General features: G+C 50.8%; 1 protein-coding gene across 1 annotated transcript in view; it reads left to right on the plus strand.

Annotated features, from left to right (window-relative positions):
• Positions 1-23,445, plus strand: part of LOC144730344 (cytoplasmic phosphatidylinositol transfer protein 1-like) — a 195,782-nt gene that overhangs the window by 91,347 nt on the left and 80,990 nt on the right. The window contains exon 2 of the mRNA XM_078611094.1: positions 16,720-16,868. Within this exon, the coding sequence (XP_078467220.1) occupies positions 16,720-16,868 (149 nt within the window). The remainder of the gene's footprint in view (positions 1-16,719; positions 16,869-23,445) is intronic.

The following is a 23,445-nucleotide window of genomic DNA, read 5'->3' on the forward strand; positions in this document are numbered from 1 at the left end:
CTCCGCTGCTGTACTCTCACACAGCTCCCTTGGCTGTTCCTGCTGCAGCTCTGACGGCCTCGTGCTGTCTCGCCTTCTCGTCGCTCCTGCGACTCCTGGCAGCCACCCCGCTGCTCCTCACACACAGCCTTACTGCCTATCTCTATCTGCAGCTTTACACCTCCCAGTAGCTCCCTACTGTTCCCAGGGTTGGCTCCCGCTTCTGACGGTGCCCCCTCGGCTCGTACGCCCGCGTGGCCCCACACCTTTCCATTCACACCCCGACTGCCTTCTCCTTCCGGTTTACCCGCTTAAGGACCCCCTACCTTTCACCCACGTCACCTGGCTCCGCCTCCTCGTGACGTCACATCCGGAAGGTCGCTTTCGCCCGCATTACACCACCCTCCCCCATAGAAAAAACCCAGCCGACCTCGGCTGAACAACACCAAAGCGTAATGCGGTGAACCGACCTTCCCCCTTAAAGGACACTAAGCATGCAATATAACAACAAGAACAACACACAAGTAACATCGACGAACGTACGAAAGCATGCGATAAATACGACGGCAAGAACAAGAACAATAACAACATACAATCAACGAAACGTAAGCGATTTGGAACGAGTGCGGGTCGCCGGCCCGTCCCGGACGGTCGGCGGCCCACTTGTAGAACGGGGACGCGATGGAACACGAGAAATGACAGGGGGTAATTCCCTTGCTGCGATTGGAAGTCCACCGACATCTCGTGTCCCTGACGAATCAGTCTTGGTCATATTCGGCGAATGCGCCTGCAGCGGGGTCGGAAGGGTCGCCGGGCTTGAAGGTCCCGCAGCCTTGGCAGGCGCCCTCCGAGCAGGCCCACTCCTCCCCCGCGGTGTCACGGTCGGCCTGTCTGGAACAGGTACGACAGGCGCTCTAGCAAGATCAATGGACGCAGGCGGGGAAGAGTCAGAGTCAGCAGCAACAGACCCCGGCAAGGCAACATTGGGAGATGACGCATCACGTAGGGGAGCAACATATGGTTTCAACCGCGACGTATGGACAAACCAACGGCGAGAACCAAACTGAACGCGCGCCGACTGTGGATTGGGAACCTCAATGAGGCGCACAGGACCATGCCAAGGTTTGTGCAATTTAGGAGAGGTCCCCGGCCGCACCTGCGGGCAATGGAGCCAGGCCAGGTCTCCCACCTTCCAGGGGCACTCCCCCTCAGACCGCCGAGCATACCGCTCGTTCCGGGCCTGGGCTTTGGCCGTAGCCACGCGGGCGTTTTCCCGCGCCTCCGTAACCCGGCGAACCGTGTCCTGAATGTATTCAGGGAGTGGTTTACGAGGTCCCTTCACCCCAGTACCCAATTGCACATCCACCGGAGGCACGTTTTCCCGACCATACATAAGGTAAAACGGCGAATACCCTGTAGCCGCATGGGGCGTCATCCTGTACGCCGAAAGCACTCCGGGGATGTGCAGATCCCAATCCGATTGCTGTTCACTCACAGTATGGCAAAGCATGGCAGACAATGTCCTGTTCAGCCGCTCAACCATACCATCCGTCTGCGGATGGTATGGAGATGTCCGTATCTTCTTGGTCCCAAGGCCTGCGCACACTTCAGCCAATAATTTAGAAGAAAAATTTCGGCCCTGGTCCGTGAGGAGTCTCTCCGGCGCCCCCTTGTCCATAATGTACCCAAACAAAAAGGCGTCGGTGATGGCCGCGGCCGACTGATCGGGCAACGGCCAGGCCATCGGCCAACGGGAGAGATACTCGACCCCTACCAGCAAATATTTATTTCCCCTCGCCGATGGTGGGAAGGGTCCCAATATGTCCAGTGCCACCAATTCATTGACTCGAGACACCTGAATCGACTGGAGAGGCGGCACGTAAGGATGTTTAGGCGGCTTACGCCGGGCGCATTCAGGGCACGCGCGCACGTGCCCTACGACATCTGTCGCCATGCCGTGCCAAAAATAATGACGTTGTAACGTCAACAAGGTCTTCTGCACCCCTAAATGCAATAGTGTGTCACAATGGAGAGTTCTAATCAACTCAAATCGCAAGGACGTTGGTACCACCACACGCCAGCTTTCCTGGAACCTTTCCTGCCACATAAGCAGACCATCTCGGAGAGCGGTTCGCGGCCCCACAGCCGAACTCGGACTCCCATTGTCCCTCATAGACCGCTTCTGCATGGACAACAACGACTCGTCCATCATCTGTTCCCGAATCCAGACAGACCGCGGCAGATTCAAAACCCCATCAGTCGGTCCCGGTTCCATCGGAGTATCCGACTTCCCGACGGCCAACGTGAGCGGCTGAGGGGGGTTGAGAATCGGCGAACACCTATGCGTCCCCGACGCACATTTACAAGGGGCGCGCCCTGGTAATCTGGAAAGTGCGTCAGCGTTCGCATGGCGCACTCCCTTCCGATGTTGAATTTGGAAGGAAAACTCCTGCAGCGTGTCCAACCAACGTGCCCACTGTCCCGATGGCTGGTCCATTTTAAGTGCATATTGCAAGGCCGCATGATCCGTACGCACAATAAAAGAACGACCGTAAAGGTACGGTCGAAATTGCCGTAGGAAAAAAACAACCGCCAAAAGTTCTCTACGAGTGACACAGTAGCGTGTTTCCGCAGGCGACAAGACTCGGCTACCATACGCCACGACGCGCTCTACGCCCCCTTTAGACTGTGATAATACCGCCCCAATACCTGTGTCACTCGCGTCCGTATCGAGAATGAAAGGGCGATCAAAATCGGGATAATCCAATGTCGGGGCCGTAGCCAATAGATCACGCAGACTCCGAAAGGCCGCCTCTTCCGGCTCTCCCCAAACAAATTTCCGTCCTTTACCCGTAAGGAGATGCAAGGGCCTCGCAATCGTCGCAAACCCCGGCACAAATCTTCGGTAATACGAGGCAAATCCCAAAAACCGTCGAACATCCCCCACAGAGGCCGGAGTCGGCCAATCCCGGACACACGCCGTCTTTTCCGGATCCGTGGACACCCCCTCGGCACTCACAATGTGCCCCAAATAACGGACGGACCGTTGCAGTAGGTGGCATTTCTTTGGTTTGAATTTCAAATTGGCAGAGCGCATCCTCGTGAACACTGTCTCCAGCCGCGTTAAATGTTCCTCAAATGTGCGGCTGAACACAATAATATCGTCCAAATATATAAGACACGTCTCCCACTGCAACCCCGTCAAAACGAGCTCCATCAATCTTTGAAACGTAGCAGGGGCCGCATTCAATCCCATCGGGAGGCAGTTGAATTGAAATAACCCCTGCGGCGTACGGAATGCGGTTTTCTCCCGTGAGGACTCGTCAAGGGGAAGCTGCCAAAATCCCGAAGAGAGGTCCAGTGTGGAAAAGAACTTAGCCCCCGACAATGCGTCAAGGGAGTCGTCCATACGCGGCAGGGGGTACGCATCTGCCACCGATATCTTATTCAATTTCCGGAAATCGACACAAAATCTCAAGTTGCCATCCTTTTTCTTAACCAAGACCACAGGAGCGCCCCATGGGCTGTTAGATGGCGATATAATGTCCGCAGCCAACATGTCTTCCACCGCCCCCCGAACGTGTTCTCGCTCCGCTGGACTCATCCGATGCGAATTTAACCGAATAGGGGCAGCGTCGCCCGTCTCAATGTGATGGGAAAGCAACGATGTGCGTCCCAAATCCAAATCGTCGGAGCTGAATACATCCGAATACGTCAGCAACAATTTACGCAGCGCATCACGTTGCCCCACGGACAGGGAAGAATTTTCGTCACATAAGGTAGCGATCCAACGATTATCCGAACCCCTTGGCTCGGAAACACCAGCGACCACTCCTCGGCGATGCGGACAATCGTGCGTCGCAAACGCCGTAGTGGCATGTGCCACAACCGTACCGGCCGGAACACGGATGTTTTCCACCCCCGCATTAAGCACCTGTAAAACCGGTAATTGATCCGGCCGGACAATGGTCTGTGCCCCAACTAACGCCAATCCCGTTGTTATCGTGGCGGATGGTGACAACAAGACCCCTAATGCTCCTAGCCGATTGGGCAGGGGCTTCCGATACCGCAAGGGTATAAGCATCTGTGAACCAGGTGGGATGTCCACAGATGCGACGGACAGCGCCTGCACCTGTACGGCCGAAGCAGGTCGCCCCCAGGGCGACGGCAGAAACGAGATTCGACGGCCCCCCGGCAATTCAATACAATTCTCATTGATTTTAATCAAAATGGGCATCTTAGCCAAAAAATCCGTGCCTAGTAAGCAAGGAACCGCCAAAGATCTCGATATTAACACAACGCCCGAAGCCGACACATCCCCTATAGATATCTTAGCATCCACCTGGCCCACAATCCCCATACTACCCCCGTTTGCAGCGACGCAAGACCCATAAACCGGACGCACAGCCCCCGGCGGAATGCCCAACAGATGGAAAATGACATCCGATATAATAGTCGCAGACGCTCCCGAGTCGATCAAAATGCGCACGTCCACACCTTGTATGGACCCCGGTACAGTGGACGAACCCGTAGCGGCCGCGACAACTCTCCGTGCCAATTTGCGCCACTGCGTAACTGAATGACAAGGCTCCGTCGATGGCCTTTCTTTAACAACAACAATAGGATCGCGCAACACAGGTGGTGGGTGAGGTGTAAAGCCTTGCCGAGTGTCTGGTGCGTGCCGACATGCCTGTTTCGGAGGTTCCTTGGTCGGCTTGTCCGGTGTTGTGGGCTCCTGCTGCGGCGGACCCGGGAAGCGGGCCCAGCAATCTTTGGCGTAATGGCCCCTACGGCCGCAGCGGAAGCAATCGGCCTCGTTGCGCCGAAGCGCAGGTCCTGCATCCCGGCGGCCCCGTCCCGATGGCGTAGCGCGCGGCCCCGGCCTTCCGCGTCTCGGCCATGGAGAGGAGGCAGCCGTCAGCTCCTGTGGACCCCGCTCATCCGGCACATAGATCGCCCTTGTGGGGTCCCACCCCATCGCGCCTCCTTCCTTGAAGGGCCCACCCGTCCATGCCGCCACTTGCTTCCAGCGACGGAGATTAAACTGCGCGTCCAGACACTTTGCTGCCGCCCGGGACGTGAGCTTCTCATGCCCACACACAGGCATGGGGATCCCCAGATCCCGAGACAGCTCCAGCATTTTTCCCAATATGAGGGGCTCGAGCAGATCCTGTGGCGTGTCAGGATATGCTGCCATGGCCAGCTCCAACACCGCACCCCTGAACGCCACGGGCGATTCTTCGGGTGCTCGTTGTCGTTGAGCGAATCGCCGATGCGCGTCGTCAGGTGGCTCATAGGCGTCGGCCATTTCCTCAAAAACTCCACATAAAGTCTTCTTCTTATCGGCCGTTATGGAACGGAAAAATCGCACAGATTCGTCGTCCAGTAGAGTCGGCAACACTTCCAAGGCCTCCGCATCGGTCCATCTTGCTGAACGAACCGCCGCCAAAAATCGGCAGGCGAAAGCGCTCCAATCGCCCCCGATAGAGAATTCCTTAACTGTAGTAAGGTGGCGACTCCGACTCCTCTTCACGCCGTCTTCCAATGATGGTTGTTGTGGAGGTAAATTCAAAATGGCGTCGGCCCGCGGCGTGGCCAAGATGGCGGTTTGGCGCCGCGGAGCGCGCAAGATGGCGTCTTCTTGCCGCGTGGCCAATGGCGGCGGCAGGGCAGGCAACGTGGCGGCCCGTGGAGCACCTTCTCGTTCCATCGTCGTCCTTGGCGTAACGAGGTGACACAGATGCGCCAGGACGTCTTTGAGTGTCTCCAGTTGTTCTGCCACCTGTTGCCATCTTTGCTCAGCGTCCGATGTTGTTGACGGACCCGCCATCGCGCCGACATCTTCCACGCCCGTCCCCGTGCTCGCCTCAGCAGGGCTCTCCTCCACCACCCCAGCAAAATCCGTGGTCGGAGGGAATTCGTCGTCGTCGGACGAAGAAGCCGATGCTGGCGCCGGGGGAATTTTCTTCCTTACTTGCTTAGACATGCCGTTTCACTTCTGACCCCAGTGTAATAAACGACTTGACCACGATATCTGGCTCAGTGTCCTTTATTCGGTCCGTACTGCGTCCCCACACGGCTGTCTCTCTTATTCTCTCTGTGCTGGTTCTGATGTCACTCCAGTCCCCATCAGCAGCCCCGCTGCTGTTCTTGTCGCTCTTGCAGCCCCACAGCAGCTCCGCTGCTGTACTCTCACACAGCTCCCTTGGCTGTTCCTGCTGCAGCTCTGACGGCCTCGTGCTGTCTCGCCTTCTCGTCGCTCCTGCGACTCCTGGCAGCCACCCCGCTGCTCCTCACACACAGCCTTACTGCCTATCTCTATCTGCAGCTTTACACCTCCCAGTAGCTCCCTACTGTTCCCAGGGTTGGCTCCCGCTTCTGACGGTGCCCCCTCGGCTCGTACGCCCGCGTGGCCCCACACCTTTCCATTCACACCCCGACTGCCTTCTCCTTCCGGTTTACCCGCTTAAGGACCCCCTACCTTTCACCCACGTCACCTGGCTCCGCCTCCTCGTGACGTCACATCCGGAAGGTCGCTTTCGCCCGCATTACATATATATGACATTTGTAGCACCCTCCTTCCACACCACAACCATTTTGCTTTCAGTTTGCACTGTAGGGTATTTGTAATTGTCCAGCTTTCACATCCGTATGGGAACACATTCCTGCGGAGGGAGCTGGTAGGAACGTTGGGTTGCTCGGTCAATGGCCAGGGTCAACGGCGGCGTGGTGTATTCCGCAAATATGGCCGACTGTGAGGGCGGGCACAAGCCGGCGTGAGTAGGTTTAACGTTGAGTTTTATAAGGACACCACGGGGTGACCAGCCCCTCCCCACCCAGCCCCACCCCTCCCACCCCCCACCCAGCCCCACCCTCCCCACCCAGCCCCTCACCACCCTCCCCTCCCCACCCAGCCCCTCCCCACCCTCCCCTTTCCACCCAGCCCCACTCCTCCCATTTTTGGATGCAGGACGGACGGACACAATAATCCCCTGTGGGCTGGTGTAACCAGGAGGTTCCTACCAGTAATAACAGGGCCGTATGCAACGCCGCAATATTCCACTTATTGTTGTCATTCACAAATTCTTATTTTTCAATTACGGATCACATTCTCTAACATATATTGTCCGCAAGTGCTATTCGTGTGCGTTCGCCTCTCCGTGACGCACCTTCCATCTGCCGTTAGCACACTGCCCAAATAGTCGCAATGATCCACGTTCGTAACGCTGGTGTCACTGCTTTGTACTTGACGTTCAGGAATAATTTTCTGCTTTGTGTTATTTTAACACTTGATCGAAAATCCTCTATTTCGAAGCTAACATTATTTTATCTGGCACGTTCTTTGTCCCCAATCGCTCTCAGGTTATGCTATTGATACAATGCCGTCAGTAATATCTCAAGCTATTTATATTTTAAAACCACCAACCTCTGCTGCTGCTGCTGCTGCATGTAACTCCTGTGCCTCTCTTGAGAAGTAGAAAACAAATCCGGTGATAACACGGCCTTGTCTGACTCCTCTCCTTATGCACAGACACTCACTAAGCCCCCCCCCTCCCCCCCATATAATACCACGGCTGCTGTTTGCTCCCAATATCAATTCGCTGTTTTACTCTCAGGCCTCTTCCATCGAAATCATACATTCATTATCATGAATTCGTCACGCTTCACTCTATCGGAAGCTTTAGTGTCATCAATAAAACGTTAAAAGTTATTTTACGAATGAACAGCATATAAACTCATCGCTCTTTTTGCACTGGCTTCCCATATTTTCCGTAGAGCACTCTTGCCAGTGGCACCCGGTATTCCAGAGATGTTTGTTTAACAGGCCAACATCCGCCATTGAGACCCAACGGGACGAAGGCCGGTCCAGATTTTGATTGCTTAAAATCAGTGCTGCTTGATGGTGTTTGGTCTGGAAGGCAAATAGGCCGATGGACTAAAACAATAATTTCTGTTTACATGTGGAGACACGAAATGGAGTTCTGCTTATATTTGGTCTGCTTATATATATAGAGGGCATTGGGTTCGATCATCCCGACCCTGACACCTCCTGTGTGTGGAGTTTGCATGTTTTCCCCGTGGTCGAAGTATTTGGATGCTTTAAATTTCCACGCGATAAGGCACTTCGGCGAGCTATCGTTTGTGGCCAGGTGGCTTCTGAAAAGAGCTATACAGATCAGTGGGCCTTACCTGGTAAAATAAAATGAAAATAGTTTAGTTCATGGACAATATTTGTCGCGAAAGCCTACGTGTTAAACTGAACAAAGATGTTCTTCTTCTTGGTTCTTTCGGTAAAGTCACGTAGAAGGGAAATAATAAAATAAAAAAAGTAAAACATAATCAAATAATTCTCACGACGTTTCGGCCACAACGCAAGCAGCCGTCCTCAGGTGAAGAACATGTCTGTCGGAAAGACAGCGTCTGAAGATGATTCATGGTTCGAAACGTGGCCAAGGTTTCATCTCGCTCGACGACGAGGACCACCCCACCCCCCACCCCCCTTGAATTGGTGCTCAAGCGGCAAGCATCCCCTTGAGTTTACGCAGAATCCCACCGACAATGGAAACGCGAATACATCGCCGGCATGTTTGTGGCGACAGCGATTTCGCCGCGGTTCACCCGTTACCCTCCGCTCGGTTGTGTTCGCCGCGCGCGCGCGCCTTGTGGTGTGGTTGTTGCTGCGAGCACGCGCGCGCGCGTGTGTGTGTGTGGGAGTAGAGCGTGGCCCGTCTATCAAGTGGCTGACTTGTGGCTCTGTTTAACCCCGGGGAAGGGAAATAACAAGACGCCGGGCGAGTGCAGCGCCGTTCCTCGGGTTTAATTGGCACGGGCCTCGTGGCTGCTAATGGCCATGGGCATGCGTCTGTCTGCAACGGGCGGCGACAAACGCACATCGCGAGCGCTCGCACGTTTTGAATCGTCGGGGTCCGCCGTCTTTTGTTTTTTTTCCAATGAGGACCACTGCCGTTGATGCGGGTCCACTGCCCAAAACATCAGCCTCGTGCATATTATCCGGGGCGCCACTGTGGCGAGATGTTAACTACCTCGCCTGACATACAGGATAGTCGTGAGTTCGATCACCACCCTGATTCCTGTATATTTGGAGTTTGCGTGTTCTCCCCGTGGTCTCGTTAATTTTTCTCCAGGTCTTTCAGTTTTCCCCTCCACATTTAGAAACATGCGGACCTTACCTGCTAATATAAAAACATCGTTTAGTAGTTTGTCTTAGAGCAGTGCGATTTAAACGTCGTTATTGTGAGCGTCTGAATAGACACGCTTCCTCGGTGTAACGGTCAACACACTGGACTTCAGAGGTCACCAGTTCGGTTCAATCTCCCGGCGTGGCAGTCAAAACAACGGGCCAAGTTGGGCCGCTTAGCGGGTCGTTGTGTGTGCTGGGGTCAAGTGTGGATACTTCCACCTCTTCCGAGATGTCTGGACAGCGTGGAAGAGTAGGCCAAAATAGCCCTCTCCAGGGGCTCTTTTATTGGATTGAAATAGTGGTTGCAACTTTTTGTCCACCCAGCTGCTTAAGGGGCCGTCCATAAATGACGTCACGCACCTGGGGGGGGGGTCAGACATTTGTGACGATGTGTGACGAGGGGGGTGGGGGGTTTGAGAAATGTGACGTCACATCAAAATGCGCAACTTTAGATAAATATACACAACACGTTCTACTTAATTAAATAGACTTTTTAAGTAAAAAAAAATGCTCCTACAACATCAGAGTGCAGCGCCATAATATATACGCACTACAATGGCAATTGTTTAAAGCGATTTGAAGCATGTTTTATGTTTTGGGGAGGGGGGGGGGGGCAGAGCTTTGTGACGTCATATTTGAGGGGGGGGGTCTGACTTTTTGTGACGCCGTGTGACGAGAGGTGAGGAGGGTAAAAAATCGTCCAAAATCGCGTGACGTCATTTATGGACGGGTACAGCACGGCTAGTCGCTCGGCAGGTCACGTGTGGCGGGGTGGAGCGTGGGCCAAACACCACGTGGGCATTCCCACCTTTTTCCAAGACGAGCGGCCAGCGTTGAAGACTTAATTGAGCCGAATGCCCTCTCCAGCCGTCTCTAAGAGCGCCTACTCGTGGAGGCCTTTCCGCCAGCAGTGGTGCGGGCGAGCAATTGCAGGGCTGCACCTCGACCAGTTTTATTGGGAGTGTCTAAGACATGCACGCCCGCCGCTGCAGTTCCTTTTTTTTTATGGTCTCATGAGTCTCTTTTTTTAAACTTCGGATCAGGGGGCAACGGTGTCGGGCCCATCTCTCTCTCCTTTGGTCGCACTGATTCAATCGTGAGACATTCCCACAGTGCCATTGTGGAGGTCGGTGTTTATAAAAGTGGTACCTATTTTTATCGACCGGGAGCAGGACTCGAACTCATGACCTTCTGGTTGTTGAGTTGAGGGTTCTAAAAAGAAGTGCCCGCCTGGTTTTGCTAGTTCACATCTGCGATCAGATCTGTAATATAATAGAAACACCCAGTCATAAGAGGTACGAAATAGAGCAGGCCCGAAAAACCACGAGTTTCAAACAAACGGGCCACGATGCACTTCTGCAGGAACCGCTGGTGGTTTTTGTCAAAATGCGCAAAGGCCGGGTGATTTTTTTCCCCACCCGTGTCTGAAAGCCACATGTGTGCTGCCGCACGCATCATTGGGTGGAATGTTCAGCGGTCGGGCAGGTGAATACAAGCAAAATGTATTGACTCGTCACCCAAGTTAACCTGAGGCAGACACGCTAAACCAAGAGGCCGTTGAGTGCAATTAATTTAATGAGCCACTTAAATGCCAGAAATTAATTTTAATTGTGCGCGGACGGAGGCGGATTTTAATGGCTTCAGTGGACTAGGGCCTGTACCTTAATTGTGCGTGCCCGTTATAGATTGCCAGTTGACGGGGTTCAACTCCGGAAGGCAGGGCTGTTGATTCTCGCGATAGTCATGCTGGATTAAAATTATACTAAAACTCATTTTTATTTTACCAGGTAAGGCCCACTGAGCTATATAGCTCTCTTTCAGAAGCCACCTGACTCTCACAAATGATAGCCCAATGAAGTGGCTTATCACGTGGACATTTGTAGCAGCCAAATACTCTAAACATGTGTTTCTAAATGTGGAGGTAAAAACCGGACGACCCAGAGAAAAATCCAGGCGACTGCGGGGAGATAGAACACGCAAACTCCAAATATACAGCAGGCGTCAGGGTCGGGTTCGAACCCACGACCTCCTGTACACCAGACGAGGTAGTTAACATCGTCCCGTTATGCTGCATTAGTGGGTGACTTAACGACGCAGCCGATAACTCAGCGGTAAGAGCGCTCGCCACCCGGCCAGTTTGCACGGAGTTGACAGTTCAATTCACCGCTGTTGCCCAATACTTTGTGCAGGGAATCAGCGCGCTGCCGTGTGCACTCTGCCAGAGTGGATGTGCAAATGCCCTGGCAGGCGTTTGAAATTGCCAGGCAGTTGCAAATGGAGTGGGAGACGATAATGCGAACGCTGCCCGCAGCTCATTTTTGCAAAAAGAATAATCAAATAAATTCACTTTGTTAACTGCATTTTGCCACGTCTTACGAAGGGCATTGCGAATCCGAAGGGCTGCACCTGGTTGCTCGAGACGACTTGATAAAAAAAACATGTCAGACCCATTGTTTAACATTCCTTTTCTAAGGCAAAGTTCACGTGGTGCATTGACAAGAGTGGCGCATTTGGCGCGTCTATATCTCGGTCAGTAATTTGTGCTCAAGCACCGTTCCCCGATAGATGCAGGGGATTAAATTTTGACTTAAAAATTTCGTGACTGCATGAATTCATATTATTTGGTTCTTTAAGTTAACACAAATATATTTTTATTCACTTAATTTGTATTCTTTTTTCTATCTACGTGACTATATATTTTTTTTCCTTTTTATTCTATCTACGTGATTTTACCGAAAGAACCAAAGAATAAGGAGCAGGAGACTCAGAGGGTCCAGCACCGGGAGCTGGCAGTTTCAGTCGCCTGTGATCATCATCGATAATTAGCGGGCGACTTGTCAATGACAAGGTGTCAAGCCAGGTTCGCAAGTGTCCGTGAGCTGTTGATCTGAGCCCCGGTAACCAATGATTACACCAGAACAAAAATCCATTACACCATTCACTTCGTTTTTTGTTGTTGTTGCGAAATTCCAACGCTGAGAATTACAAACGTCAATTTCACCCGTCAATCGACAATCCTATAGCATATTCTTTGGGTCTTTCGGTAAAGTCACGTAGACAGGTTTAAATAACAATTTATTTTTTATTTTTTTGTTCTTTTCTTTGGACCTATCTACGTGACTTTACCGAAAGACCCAAAGAATATGAATTCCTGCTTGCTGTATATGGGAAGGTGCGCCCCCTACTGTGACAAGGGTTTTTGTTAATGGCACCTGAAGGTTTTGACAGGAAAAAATGCTGTCAGGAATCGCCTCCGCAGGCATGCTCCCACCACACGGGCGTGGAAGGTGGCATTGGTGGGGAGCGGGGGGCGGGGCGAGCTGGGGTTACACGAGATTTTATCTCATGACAAGGTTTCGATACCACAAGGTGTCAATGACAAGGTGTCAATACCACAATTGAATACATCAGGGGCGGGGGATGGGGTGTAACAGACTGAGCCATGGCATGACCACAGTTTGAGCTGAAATAGACAGGATTTTTAAACACTATATACTACACTGTGTTTTTTTTAAATATATATAATGGGTGGATTGCTACCTATCATAGGAATGTGGACTTACCCTCACTAGCTCGGTGCCTCTGAGGGAAATGAGCGTCGATGGTATTTTCTTGAGCTTAGGTACACACTTAAACCCCCCACACTTAAACCCCCACACTTAAACCCCCACACTTGAAACCTTCGGCTTGATTCAGTGGGTATAGCATCCGTGTAGCACCTTGTTTTCAGCCTAACAGAAGAATCGCATCGTTGTCGTCTTGTGGTCAGTCACCAGAGGAACAGAGACAACTCCAGAACTTATTCCAGTGGTTTTTAATCTTTTCTGCAGCCTTTGAACCCCAGTTCTCAATAGTTCAACAAAAATTCCAATGTTAATACATACACGGGGGTTTGATAAAAAAAACAAGGTAAGTTGTAACTTACATGCCCGTGCTCAATTTGTGTTTTCGATTATTTACCTTCTAAATTAATCTGGCCACGTCTCGCACCCCCAGAAAGGGCATTTCGTACCCCCAGGGAGTGGCGTGCACCCCAGGTGAAGAAGAATAAGAACCACCGCCTTATTCGGACTCGTGATCACACTCAAGTCACCATATGCTCACTTTTGAAAAGTCTGCCTCAGGGAACCATATATGTGCAGTGCCCCACTTCCACGCTATGTGCGGCGCGCCCATTAGCGGACACGAAGACATTAGCTTGGCTAATGGGCGCCATGAATCTAATCTGTAAAAGACTCGACAATCCCGTCGTGGGAACAGAAAAATAGTGCACGGCAGAAAATCGCGTTTCGAACAACACGGGAAATACGTGTCCCCAAAAGAAAAGAAAAATCGCTCAGAATGTTCTGCATCGTGTAACAAATAAACCCCCCATCAACAACAGTCCCTGCAAACATGACCAGTTCAATGCACAAAGGTTGAGCGGCACCACATATATGCGCGCTGTTGAAAACCATTCGGCCTTCCAGCCTGTCCTATTGTCCCGTTATGATCGCGACGAGTGTTCTCATCGCGTGCCCGCCTTGACCGACGCAGAGCCACCCGGAGACGAAGAGACACGCAAGCGATGGGTTCGCAGGGTGCCCTCGAAGCACCGTTCACACGCACTGATCGTTCGGGCGGAGCAATGGACGCAACGCACGCACGCACGCCCACGCGTGCTCTTTCGTTCGTTCGTTGATTTATCGCGCGTGTTTTTAAATCCTTTGTAATAAGTTCACTTGCTTGCTTGCTTGCGCGCTTACGACCGTGCAAATCTTTCGGTCGTTTTTTAACCCACTTCCCGTGATCCAATCGTTGTGCGTGACAATTTATTTTCGTGAAAATTTTTTTCCAAAATTTTCCACTTTTTAGGGAAAAAAAATAATTCATATTTAATTTAAAATACCAATGTGATAAAAATGAAACTCTTACTCAAGAAAAAAAGAAATGAATAATAAAATAAAACCGATGCCACGCATATAAAGGATTTATAGTGAAAAACTTTGTTTTTACGGGTTATTTTTTTTTTATAAATACCGTGGCGTGAGCTTCGCGTTAACAAACGTCGTAATTGAACCGTGGCGGCCGCTCCCACGGCGGGACGTGGCGGTGGCACCTCACGTACGAGCAATCAACACACCAGGTTTTGAATGTGTTGAAAGGTTTCAAGGGGCAGTGTTCACGGACGCGTTTCGCGAGTTCGCAGGAGAGAAACAGAACGTGCTGTACTTCCTCGTGTGTGGCGCACCCTGGCCCCTGCCTTTCGGCTTCCAGTTCTGCATCATAGCGCTGCATTTGATTAAACAAGTTAAACGTCGGGATTTATTTACGCGTTTCACGGAATGCTTAATTACAATTCCATTAATCAGCTGTGTCCCATGTCAGCTCATGTTTGTCGACGAGACGAGCGCTTTATTCTTGTTAACATTCTCCATTGACATTTTTTCTGGCCAGCCGCCGAACTCCGTGGTCAGAGGGAGCTGCTCGCCGTGTATGTACGTGTACGTTGAATTTCTTTCGCGCCGTACGTAGTCAACCGTGCGAATCGGCCGGTTGGAGTTCAAATGCCTGTCAGGTGGTTGGCTCAGCCGATCGTTGAATGAGAGGAAGGCAGCGGGGGGGGGTAATACATTGTGCTACCACTTTCTGAGAAATAAGCAAGTGGCGAGGGTATGGATGTACCGGTCCTCTCCACAAGAATGTGGAACTTCCACCAACTGGCCGCACGGAGTGCCGTCTCTTTGCATGAGCGAAGAAACACTTGGCCTTTTTAGGTTTTTGGTGGCAATAATCGTTACTTAATAACAAAAAAAGAAAGCCCTCGCCTCTACCGTTGTAATCGGGCTGAGGATGTAAAAAAAATCAACAAAAAATATTCTCGAGTCAAATCTCAACCCCCCCCCCCCCCGATTCACCGAATAGTGAGCGGGGCCAATCTTGGCAGGCCGACTTTCTTCTTAGGCGAGCGCCGTTGACGTCAACCGTTGAGCAAAACGAGGAAACCAAGTAAAGTGTTTCCCCTCGGTAACGAGCACGGAGCAGCGATTAACTCCACTGGTGGCCCCTGGGGTTGAGGGGGGGGGAAACTCCACAATCCCAGGGTTGGAGTTCGTGTATCCTATAGCGAGGGGTGCATTTAGGGTTTCAGATTTTTAACGGCAATTTCTGATCTTTTTCTTTCTCTCTCTCTCCAGATTTTCACATCGTTAAAAAGCAAACCAATAATTTGCAATCCGTAAACTTACGTTGTTCCCGTCCTCGCACAACAGTGATGTGATCCGATGCCACGTGTCACCAATTGTGGTGGGAGGTGCAGCAAGGGAGGCAATCACGTGCCATCACATTCGGATCATTCTCTAAAGATATATTACTCATCGTCCGAAGTTTCATATCTCGGAGCGATGTTCACGTATTTCTTTTGATGTATCGTAACATTCAGGGATGCGTGGCTTATATGTAACATTGCTTGACTTCACACAGTGAGAATCGATTTTATTTTTGGACATAGTGGGTTGATGATGATGGACTGAGCTTGATTGGGATTTCACCTCACGCAGCCAATAGGCTGCAAGTCAAGTGCCAAACCGCAGCAGCACCGAGACTGGATTAAACAACGCGACAAACGAATTAATGAGGACGCCGTAGCATCACGGAACCTTTGCCCGCACCTCCGATTAGCACGGTTGGCTACGTGCGGTGTGAAAGAAGTTCAACACACACAGATTGCCCAAAAAAACGGTCCTGCACATTGATTTACCGTTTTCTCCCGGTTATAGTTGTCGGATGCGTCTCATATCGGGTCGGTGGTGTGTGTGTGTGTGGGGAGCGGTAGTGCAGCGGTTAGTGCGTCTTACTTTCCCAGAGGCCCTTATAACCCGGAGAATACATCAAATGGATGGTGATGATGATGGTGATGCTGAGGTGAAGTTTTGGCGTCCTCTGGTCTAGCACCAATTGAGACGAGGCTTAAAAGAAAGCCGTCTCTGGTGTGGACCAATCAGCTTGAAGGACAATGCATATATTATCAGTGTTTTTTTTGCATTTTGATCGCAAGTATTATTGTTAATACAGACATGAATCCTTGTAAAAGGGTTTCAGTTTTGTTGCCAGAAAAAAAGGGGAAAACCCCTATTATTATATTTTAGTATTAGCAACGGAGGTTTAATGATGAAGTTAACATTTAACAATATATAACATCAGACGAGGATGATTAATTTAACCTTGCGAGAGTCGTGATTCGTACCTTTATATACATATATAAATTTTATTTTTGAGAAAGAACCCCGAGAGACGATAGCTCGCAACGGACACCTAATTCAAGTTACGGCCGTGTGAGGGTTTTTCTCGTGGTCGTCATTGTTGTCGTCGTTGTATCAATCGGCACACGGTGGCCGTATATGAACATTTCCCACCCCACCCCCCATCCTTTGTCTCGAAGCGAACGCCTCGGCGTGCGTCTCTTGTGATCTCAAAGGGGGGAGTGGACACCTCGGTTTAATGACAGCCGTCATGTGGCCCCCTTTGCGCCCCCCCCAACTCCTCTCCCTGGCATGCAGTACCGCATCGGGCAGCTCTACATGATCAGCAAGCACAGCCACGAGCAGAGCGAGAAGGGCGAGGGCGTGGAGGTGGTGCACAACAAGCCATACGAGGACCCGGTGCACGGCACGGGGCAGTACACGGAGAAGCGCGTTCACCTCTCCAGGTGAGCGGCGGTAGGAGAGCGAACTGCGGTCGTCATGGCAGCGGCGGCGGCTTTTGGCCGGCCGTCGAACAAAGATGGTCGCCGCGTCGAGCGCTTTCAGATGCTTTATACACTATACACTACTATACACTATACACTACACTATATACTACTATACACTATATACTACACTATACACTACACACGATACACTACACTATACACTACATACTATACACTACACAATATACTATTATACACTACACACTATACATTATACACTACGCTATACACTATGCTTTAAACTACACTATACACTACACGATACACTACACACTATACATTATACACTACGCTATACACTATGCTTTATACTACACTATATACTACTATCACTACACACTATACATTATACACTACGCCATACACTATGTTTTATACTACACTATACACTACACGATACACTACACTATACACTACACACGATACACTACACTATATACTACTATACACTACATACGATACATTATACACTACGCTATACACTATGCTTTATACTACACTATACACTACACACTATACACTACACATGATACATTATACACTACGCTATACACTATGCTTTATACTACACTATACACTACACGATACACTGCACTATACACTACACACTATACACTACACTATACACTACACTATACACTACACTATACACTACATATTGGGCTTTATGGAGGCCCGTCGTTAAGCGATGAGTCGTTAACAGCGGTGGTCTTTGAGAGGGGTTCTACTCTGCACTACTATGCACTACAATGCACGACACTACTATACACTGCACTATACACTACAAGATACACTATATACTACACACTATAAACTACATACTATACATTACACACTATACATTGCATGATACATTACTATACACTACACTATATACTAAACACAATACACTACATGATACATTACTATACACTACACTATATACTAAACACAATACACTACACTATACACTACACGATACACCACTATACACTACACCAAACACTATACACTACGCTATACACTACACTTTTGGCGAGCCATCGAACAAATACAGTCACCGCATCGCGTGCTTTTAGATGCGCTTTTGCGGCCGCCTGGAACGCTCTTCCTTCCGATATTAGGAAGCCATTGGAGCTGTGCACTTTTAAAACATCATCTACATTGAAAACTCATTTCTTTAGAACTGCTTTTTGTGTTCAGTTTGTCGTCCTCCGATGAGCATGGTTGGCTACGTACGGCGCGAGAGAAGTCCAACATACACACGTACAGAGCACGTGTGCGTCGCACAACCTCTCCCCCCGCATCTGTTATCGCCTCGCCCAGCCTGCTGTCCTGTCGGGACATCCCTCATCCCAGTGCCTTCACCAACAACCCCGCACTCGACCACTGCAGCTCCTTCCTCTGCCCCCCCTCGCCCCACCTCCCCTAAGCGCTCATCTCCAAACCCCAGATGATCCCACACCACCTCCCCTGTAAACGAGACCAACTCATTCCGTTGCTCAGATCGCTCCGCCGACTCCCAATCGAATGCCGGATCGATTTCAAGCTCACAATCATCCGTCTTCGGAATCTTCAGTAGACTCACCTCCGCCCACCTCCCCCCCTCCTCCTCTTCTCAGATAAATCCAATGCCCTCCCCGCCACTTGCCTACCTCTCCCCATCTCACCTCGCTCTACCCCCCCCTCCATCCAATCTCCGCTCCAGCAACCAAGGCATCTCCGTCCTCGTCTCCAGTCAACCTTCGCTGAATGAGGGGCCAACTCATTCTCCTCTGCTGCTGCCCCCCCCTCCCCCCCCCGAGGTCTGCAATGCCCAGCCATCTTGCCATCGACTCTCAGTCCACGCTTGGGACCTATCCTTTCTCCGCGGCCTGCGACCGGCAAAACCTCCCCAGACGCGACGCGTAACGCGCTCCGTTTCTGCGCGGTGTCTTGAGACGTCGTCGCAATTTGAGACGCCGCCGTACGAATCCACACCAACGAATCGTTTAGCGTTGTGCTTCTCCTGCTCTCCCGCTGCACGTGGCTCGACTGTCATCCCACTCCCCTGGAAGCCCCACGAGCCGCTAGACTGCTGTCTACCCTGGCTGCCGGCTAATTGAGCCCAGGTGCACAGATGGGCAGTGGTGGCGGGGGGGACAGCGCAGAGCTGCACTGGTGTGGAGTCGTCCCGGCATCGTTCCATCGTCCTGAGAGCCTCGTGCATTTGCATTCTTGACTTGATGTGTGCTCTGGGCCCATCACAGGCGATTTAGCACGACGCTGCCGCTCTCCAACGTTCGGCTCGCAGGGCCACCTGGTTATCTTATATGTTTTTAATTCAATATATCCACAAATGTGAGAATGGGACTGCCATGGTGCTCATGGTTCTCATGGTTCGTGCGCTGGATTTGCAATGGAAAGGGCGTCGGTTTTAATTCCATTGAAATGACTGTGCACGTGTTTTTGTTATTTATCCGAACGCCTCTGTCCACACAGCTGCGTAAATGTTTGGTAGGTCAGCAGGTCACGTGTGGTGGGGCGTGGCTATTCCCACCTCTTCCAAGATATGCGGCCAGCGTGAAAGATTGAATTCGGCCAAATACAGGGACTCCTCTCCTTCACGAACGAGTTAGGTTCCAGAGGTCTGTTCGTCAGTCGATTTATTTGTAAGTCAAACTTTATGCCTGTAGATTCCAAACATGTTTTATGGCATGTACACTAAACACAGGGAAGTGGCTTTAGACGTTGTCTAGTCTCCTATAGATGGAGATGTCACTGGTTCTTCACGTTCTGCTGATGTAGATGCCACCACTGCCATCAATTGCGCGGCAGTTGAACTTACGACTCTCGGTCCGAACGGGCAACTGGACATACGGACAAGTTTGTTCGTATCTCTGAAAGTTCGTAAGTCGAATGTTCGTAAGTAGAGGAACCCCTGTACTCTATAGAGCTTCCTCTAGTAGAGGCCCTTCTGCCGGCAGTGGTGTGAGCAAGCAATTGCGGGGCTGCGCCTCCACCTTTTATTTCAACTATCGATACACGTGTACTATGGATAGCTCGATTTTAACTTGCAGTTTTGTTTAGGGACTCTGTGTTGTCTTGCTGTAGTCTGGGACTGTTGTTATTGTTGTTGTTGTTTTGCTGCCTTGTCCAAGCTGGCATTTTATTCTTGAAAAATCGGCAGGAATTGATATACCTTAGCAATTTCTACTTATATTTATTTCTTTATAGTGACTTGCTTAACTTTCCTATACTTTGCACTCCCATTGTTTTTTTTTATTGTTGTTGCAACTTGATGACCTGCTCCAAACTGGACGTCTGTGAGCAAGAGCTTCATAGCTTATTGTATTCCTCCTTCAGTCTAAATCGAGATTCTGATTTTAAAATAAAATTCTGATGATTTCAGAGGGACGTTAGGTTCTTGTTTTTGTTTCTCGGTTACCTAGTCACATTTGTAACTCAGAAGTGACGATGTACAATATATGCCGCTTTGTGAGCAGTTGATGTAGTAGCCTACATGTTACATGTGGCATACGTGCACTCGAATACAAATGGAGCGCGCCTCCAGTGAAAGTTTCTGCTTCACCAATTCGCGCTGACCAAATGTGGTGAAATACGGTCAAACCACCGCATGAATGGGTGATTCTTTTATTCAGTGGTCGATTGACTAGAGATGTGTTCAACTCTGAATGCCCTTTGGTGATTTCATCAGCAATGCGTGGGCTGGTCGAACGGAGCTGCTGAACGCGGGGCTCATTGCACCCTTAACACATGGCAGCGCAGCTTTACAATATGCCCTACGTATGTCCGATCACAACAATGAGACTCAACGCGACATGTAAAAGGTGCCATAATTGAGCGCAAGAAGCCGCGACGGAGGCACGGAAATGAGAAAAGAATGTAGATTTTTTTTTCAATCGGTGAAGTCATACTAAGTCCCGATACTCGGGTTTCCACGAGTTCCTTGTGCATGGATTCTTGGGTCATTTCTCAAAGAGAGAGGGTCCTTGCCGAGACTATAAATCTGGTTTATAGGTCAGCAGCATTGGGGTTAAGCAAGCATGACTCTGCTGATGAGACAATGGACGTCGTCCCCAGGAGTTTGCTGCAATTAAACTCGAAACAATAATGCTGAAATTACGTATTCCCAGGAGGCCGTGCGACCAATGGGATGTGTGAAGGTTACTCGTGCACACTATGCGCAGAGACAAAAATCAGAGGAGGAGGCATATTGCCACCTTAGTTATTTCGCATCAGAGTTGGCGGATCGCAGGAGCGCATCTCTTCAACCCTCACCAAACCCATTCGTGTGCACGTTTAAAACAGAGATTATTTATGATCGGCGTGAGCAGGAATTTTTCGACGCTGGTATACGGTACATGTGAAAATACGTTCGCGCGCACGCAGCCGTACGTCCTGAAATGAAGACGCGATGGTCACCTGATCTCTTTCCGCCTTCGCAATCACCGTGCTCCGCCTTTGCGCCTCGAAGATGGCCAAGCAAAAGAGGCGTCTGCGGGTGGAACGGGGCATCATCTGGGACGCGGAGAAACTGCGCGCTGTCAATACCACCCCTTGCCAGGAATGTGGTGTCGCGTCCTCCCACACGCCAGCTCCGCAGGAATATTTTCGCCACGGTGGCTAGGAGATGTTAACTCCCTCGCGTGGTATGCAGGAGGTCGTGAGTTCGATCCCGACCTTGACACCTGCTGTATATTTTGAGTTTGCATGTCTTTCATCATCACGGTGGCTCGGAGATGTCAACTACCTCGCCTGGTATACAGGAGGTCGTGGGTTTGATCCCGACCCTGACGCCTGCTGTATATTTGGAGTTTGCTTGTCTCTCTTCCCGTGCACGCGTAGATTTTTCCTCCGTTTTTTCCCCTCCACATTTAGAAACACGCGCTTAGAGTATTTGGCTGCTATACATTTCTCCATGATAAAGCCACTTTGCTGGACTATCATTTGTGGCCAGGTCGCTTCTGAGAAAGAGCTACATTGCTCAGTCAGTCTTACCTGGTAAAGAAAAAAAAATAGTTTACTTTAGTTTTAGACACTTGTGTAATCCACCCCCGCCAGATATTTGCGCACAAAAGTGCAGCGGTGAGGAATTGAATGTGAAATGCTTTCACATTGCATTTTATTTCTCTCTCTCTCCTCCGGCGCGGTGGCGGTGGCAACGTGCAAACGACGGTTCTCGGGAGGTCGGCAGGGGGGGAGGGGGTCGGTGCCCTGCAAGTTTCGTTTCACTGACGGCTCGCGCGACCTAAGCGTTTCAAATCGCGTGCTCGGGTTGTTTTGTTTTGCTCCGCTTGTACATCTCGCCACCGCCGGCGGTCTTCCGCCTCCCCGTCGCTGTTCTATCGCTACGAGCGTCGTTGCTGTTCACCGCGAACATTGCTCGGTTGATTTCTCTGTCTCCTCACTCGAGGACTCAAGATGTGTTCAGCCACCACCACACTGCAGGTTAAACAATGCACTCACCCACTCACCCACTCACCCACAAAGACAAATATCTCCCGTATAGCCTTAACAGACTGTAGGGGCAAGTGCTGTTAGCGAGCACCTATGAAGGCCGCAACGACACACGAGGGGGTCGGTGGCCAGCACCACGCCCGACCGCCTTTGTCTCCCAATTGGCGATGTTTACACACTGCACCAGGTACTCATTTGAGGCTGAGTCGACCTCGGGGAGGCCCGGGACCAGTTCAGATAATCGTCACTGGTGTTGGCCGTGAGCGGGAATCGAACCCGGGTCGCCGGGTTCATAGCGCAGTGAGCTAACCGCTACACCACCGCTCCCCACACACTCACTCAAAACAACCGCCATTCGCCACTAAGTAGTGGCCTCCAACTGTCCAGTAGCATCCTTAACGGGCCTCCTCCAGAGAGGCTGATCTTGACATCACCGCTGGTACCAGTCATCGGCAGGTCCACTTAACTCCACGTCCTCTTGTATCACATCACTCCATTTCCTTTCTAGCCCGTGCAGCGCCAGTTTAGCCCCCTCTATCCATCCACTAACCCACACACATACTCAAAAGACAAAGATCCCCCGTATAGCCTTACCACACTTTTGGGGCAAGTGCTGTTAGCGAGCACCTATAAAAGGACAGCACGGCACACGAGAGGGTGGGTTTGCTAGCATCACGCCCGACCGCGTTTGTCTCCCCAGTGGTGATGTTTACACACCGCACCAGGTACTCATTTGAGGCTGAGTAGACCTAGGGGAGGCCCAGCACGGGTTCAGATAATCGTCACTGGATTTGGGCGTGAGCGAGGAATTGAACCCGGGTCGGAGGGGCTTCTTAGCGCAGCGCGCTAACCTCTTCGCCACCGCTACCCCACTTATCCGCTCACTCGTTCACTTACCCACTCGCTCACTCCCCACACCGCCAGTCACAACACTTCTATTTCTGCTTCTTCCCCCTTGCGCTGCTTTTTGACTTTTGATTCTCCCTCCTGTCATCTCTTTTTACCAAGCTCTTATTACTTATCTGAAATAAAAAAAAAAACAACCTCTTATGCCGTTACAACCGTGGCGTTGCTATTTATTGCTGGCCATTTGACG

This window comes from Lampetra planeri, chromosome 35 (assembly GCF_965212315.1).
Source record: "Lampetra planeri chromosome 35, kcLamPlan1.2.h2, whole genome shotgun sequence".
Classification (NCBI taxonomy): domain Eukaryota; kingdom Metazoa; phylum Chordata; class Hyperoartia; order Petromyzontiformes; family Petromyzontidae; genus Lampetra; species Lampetra planeri.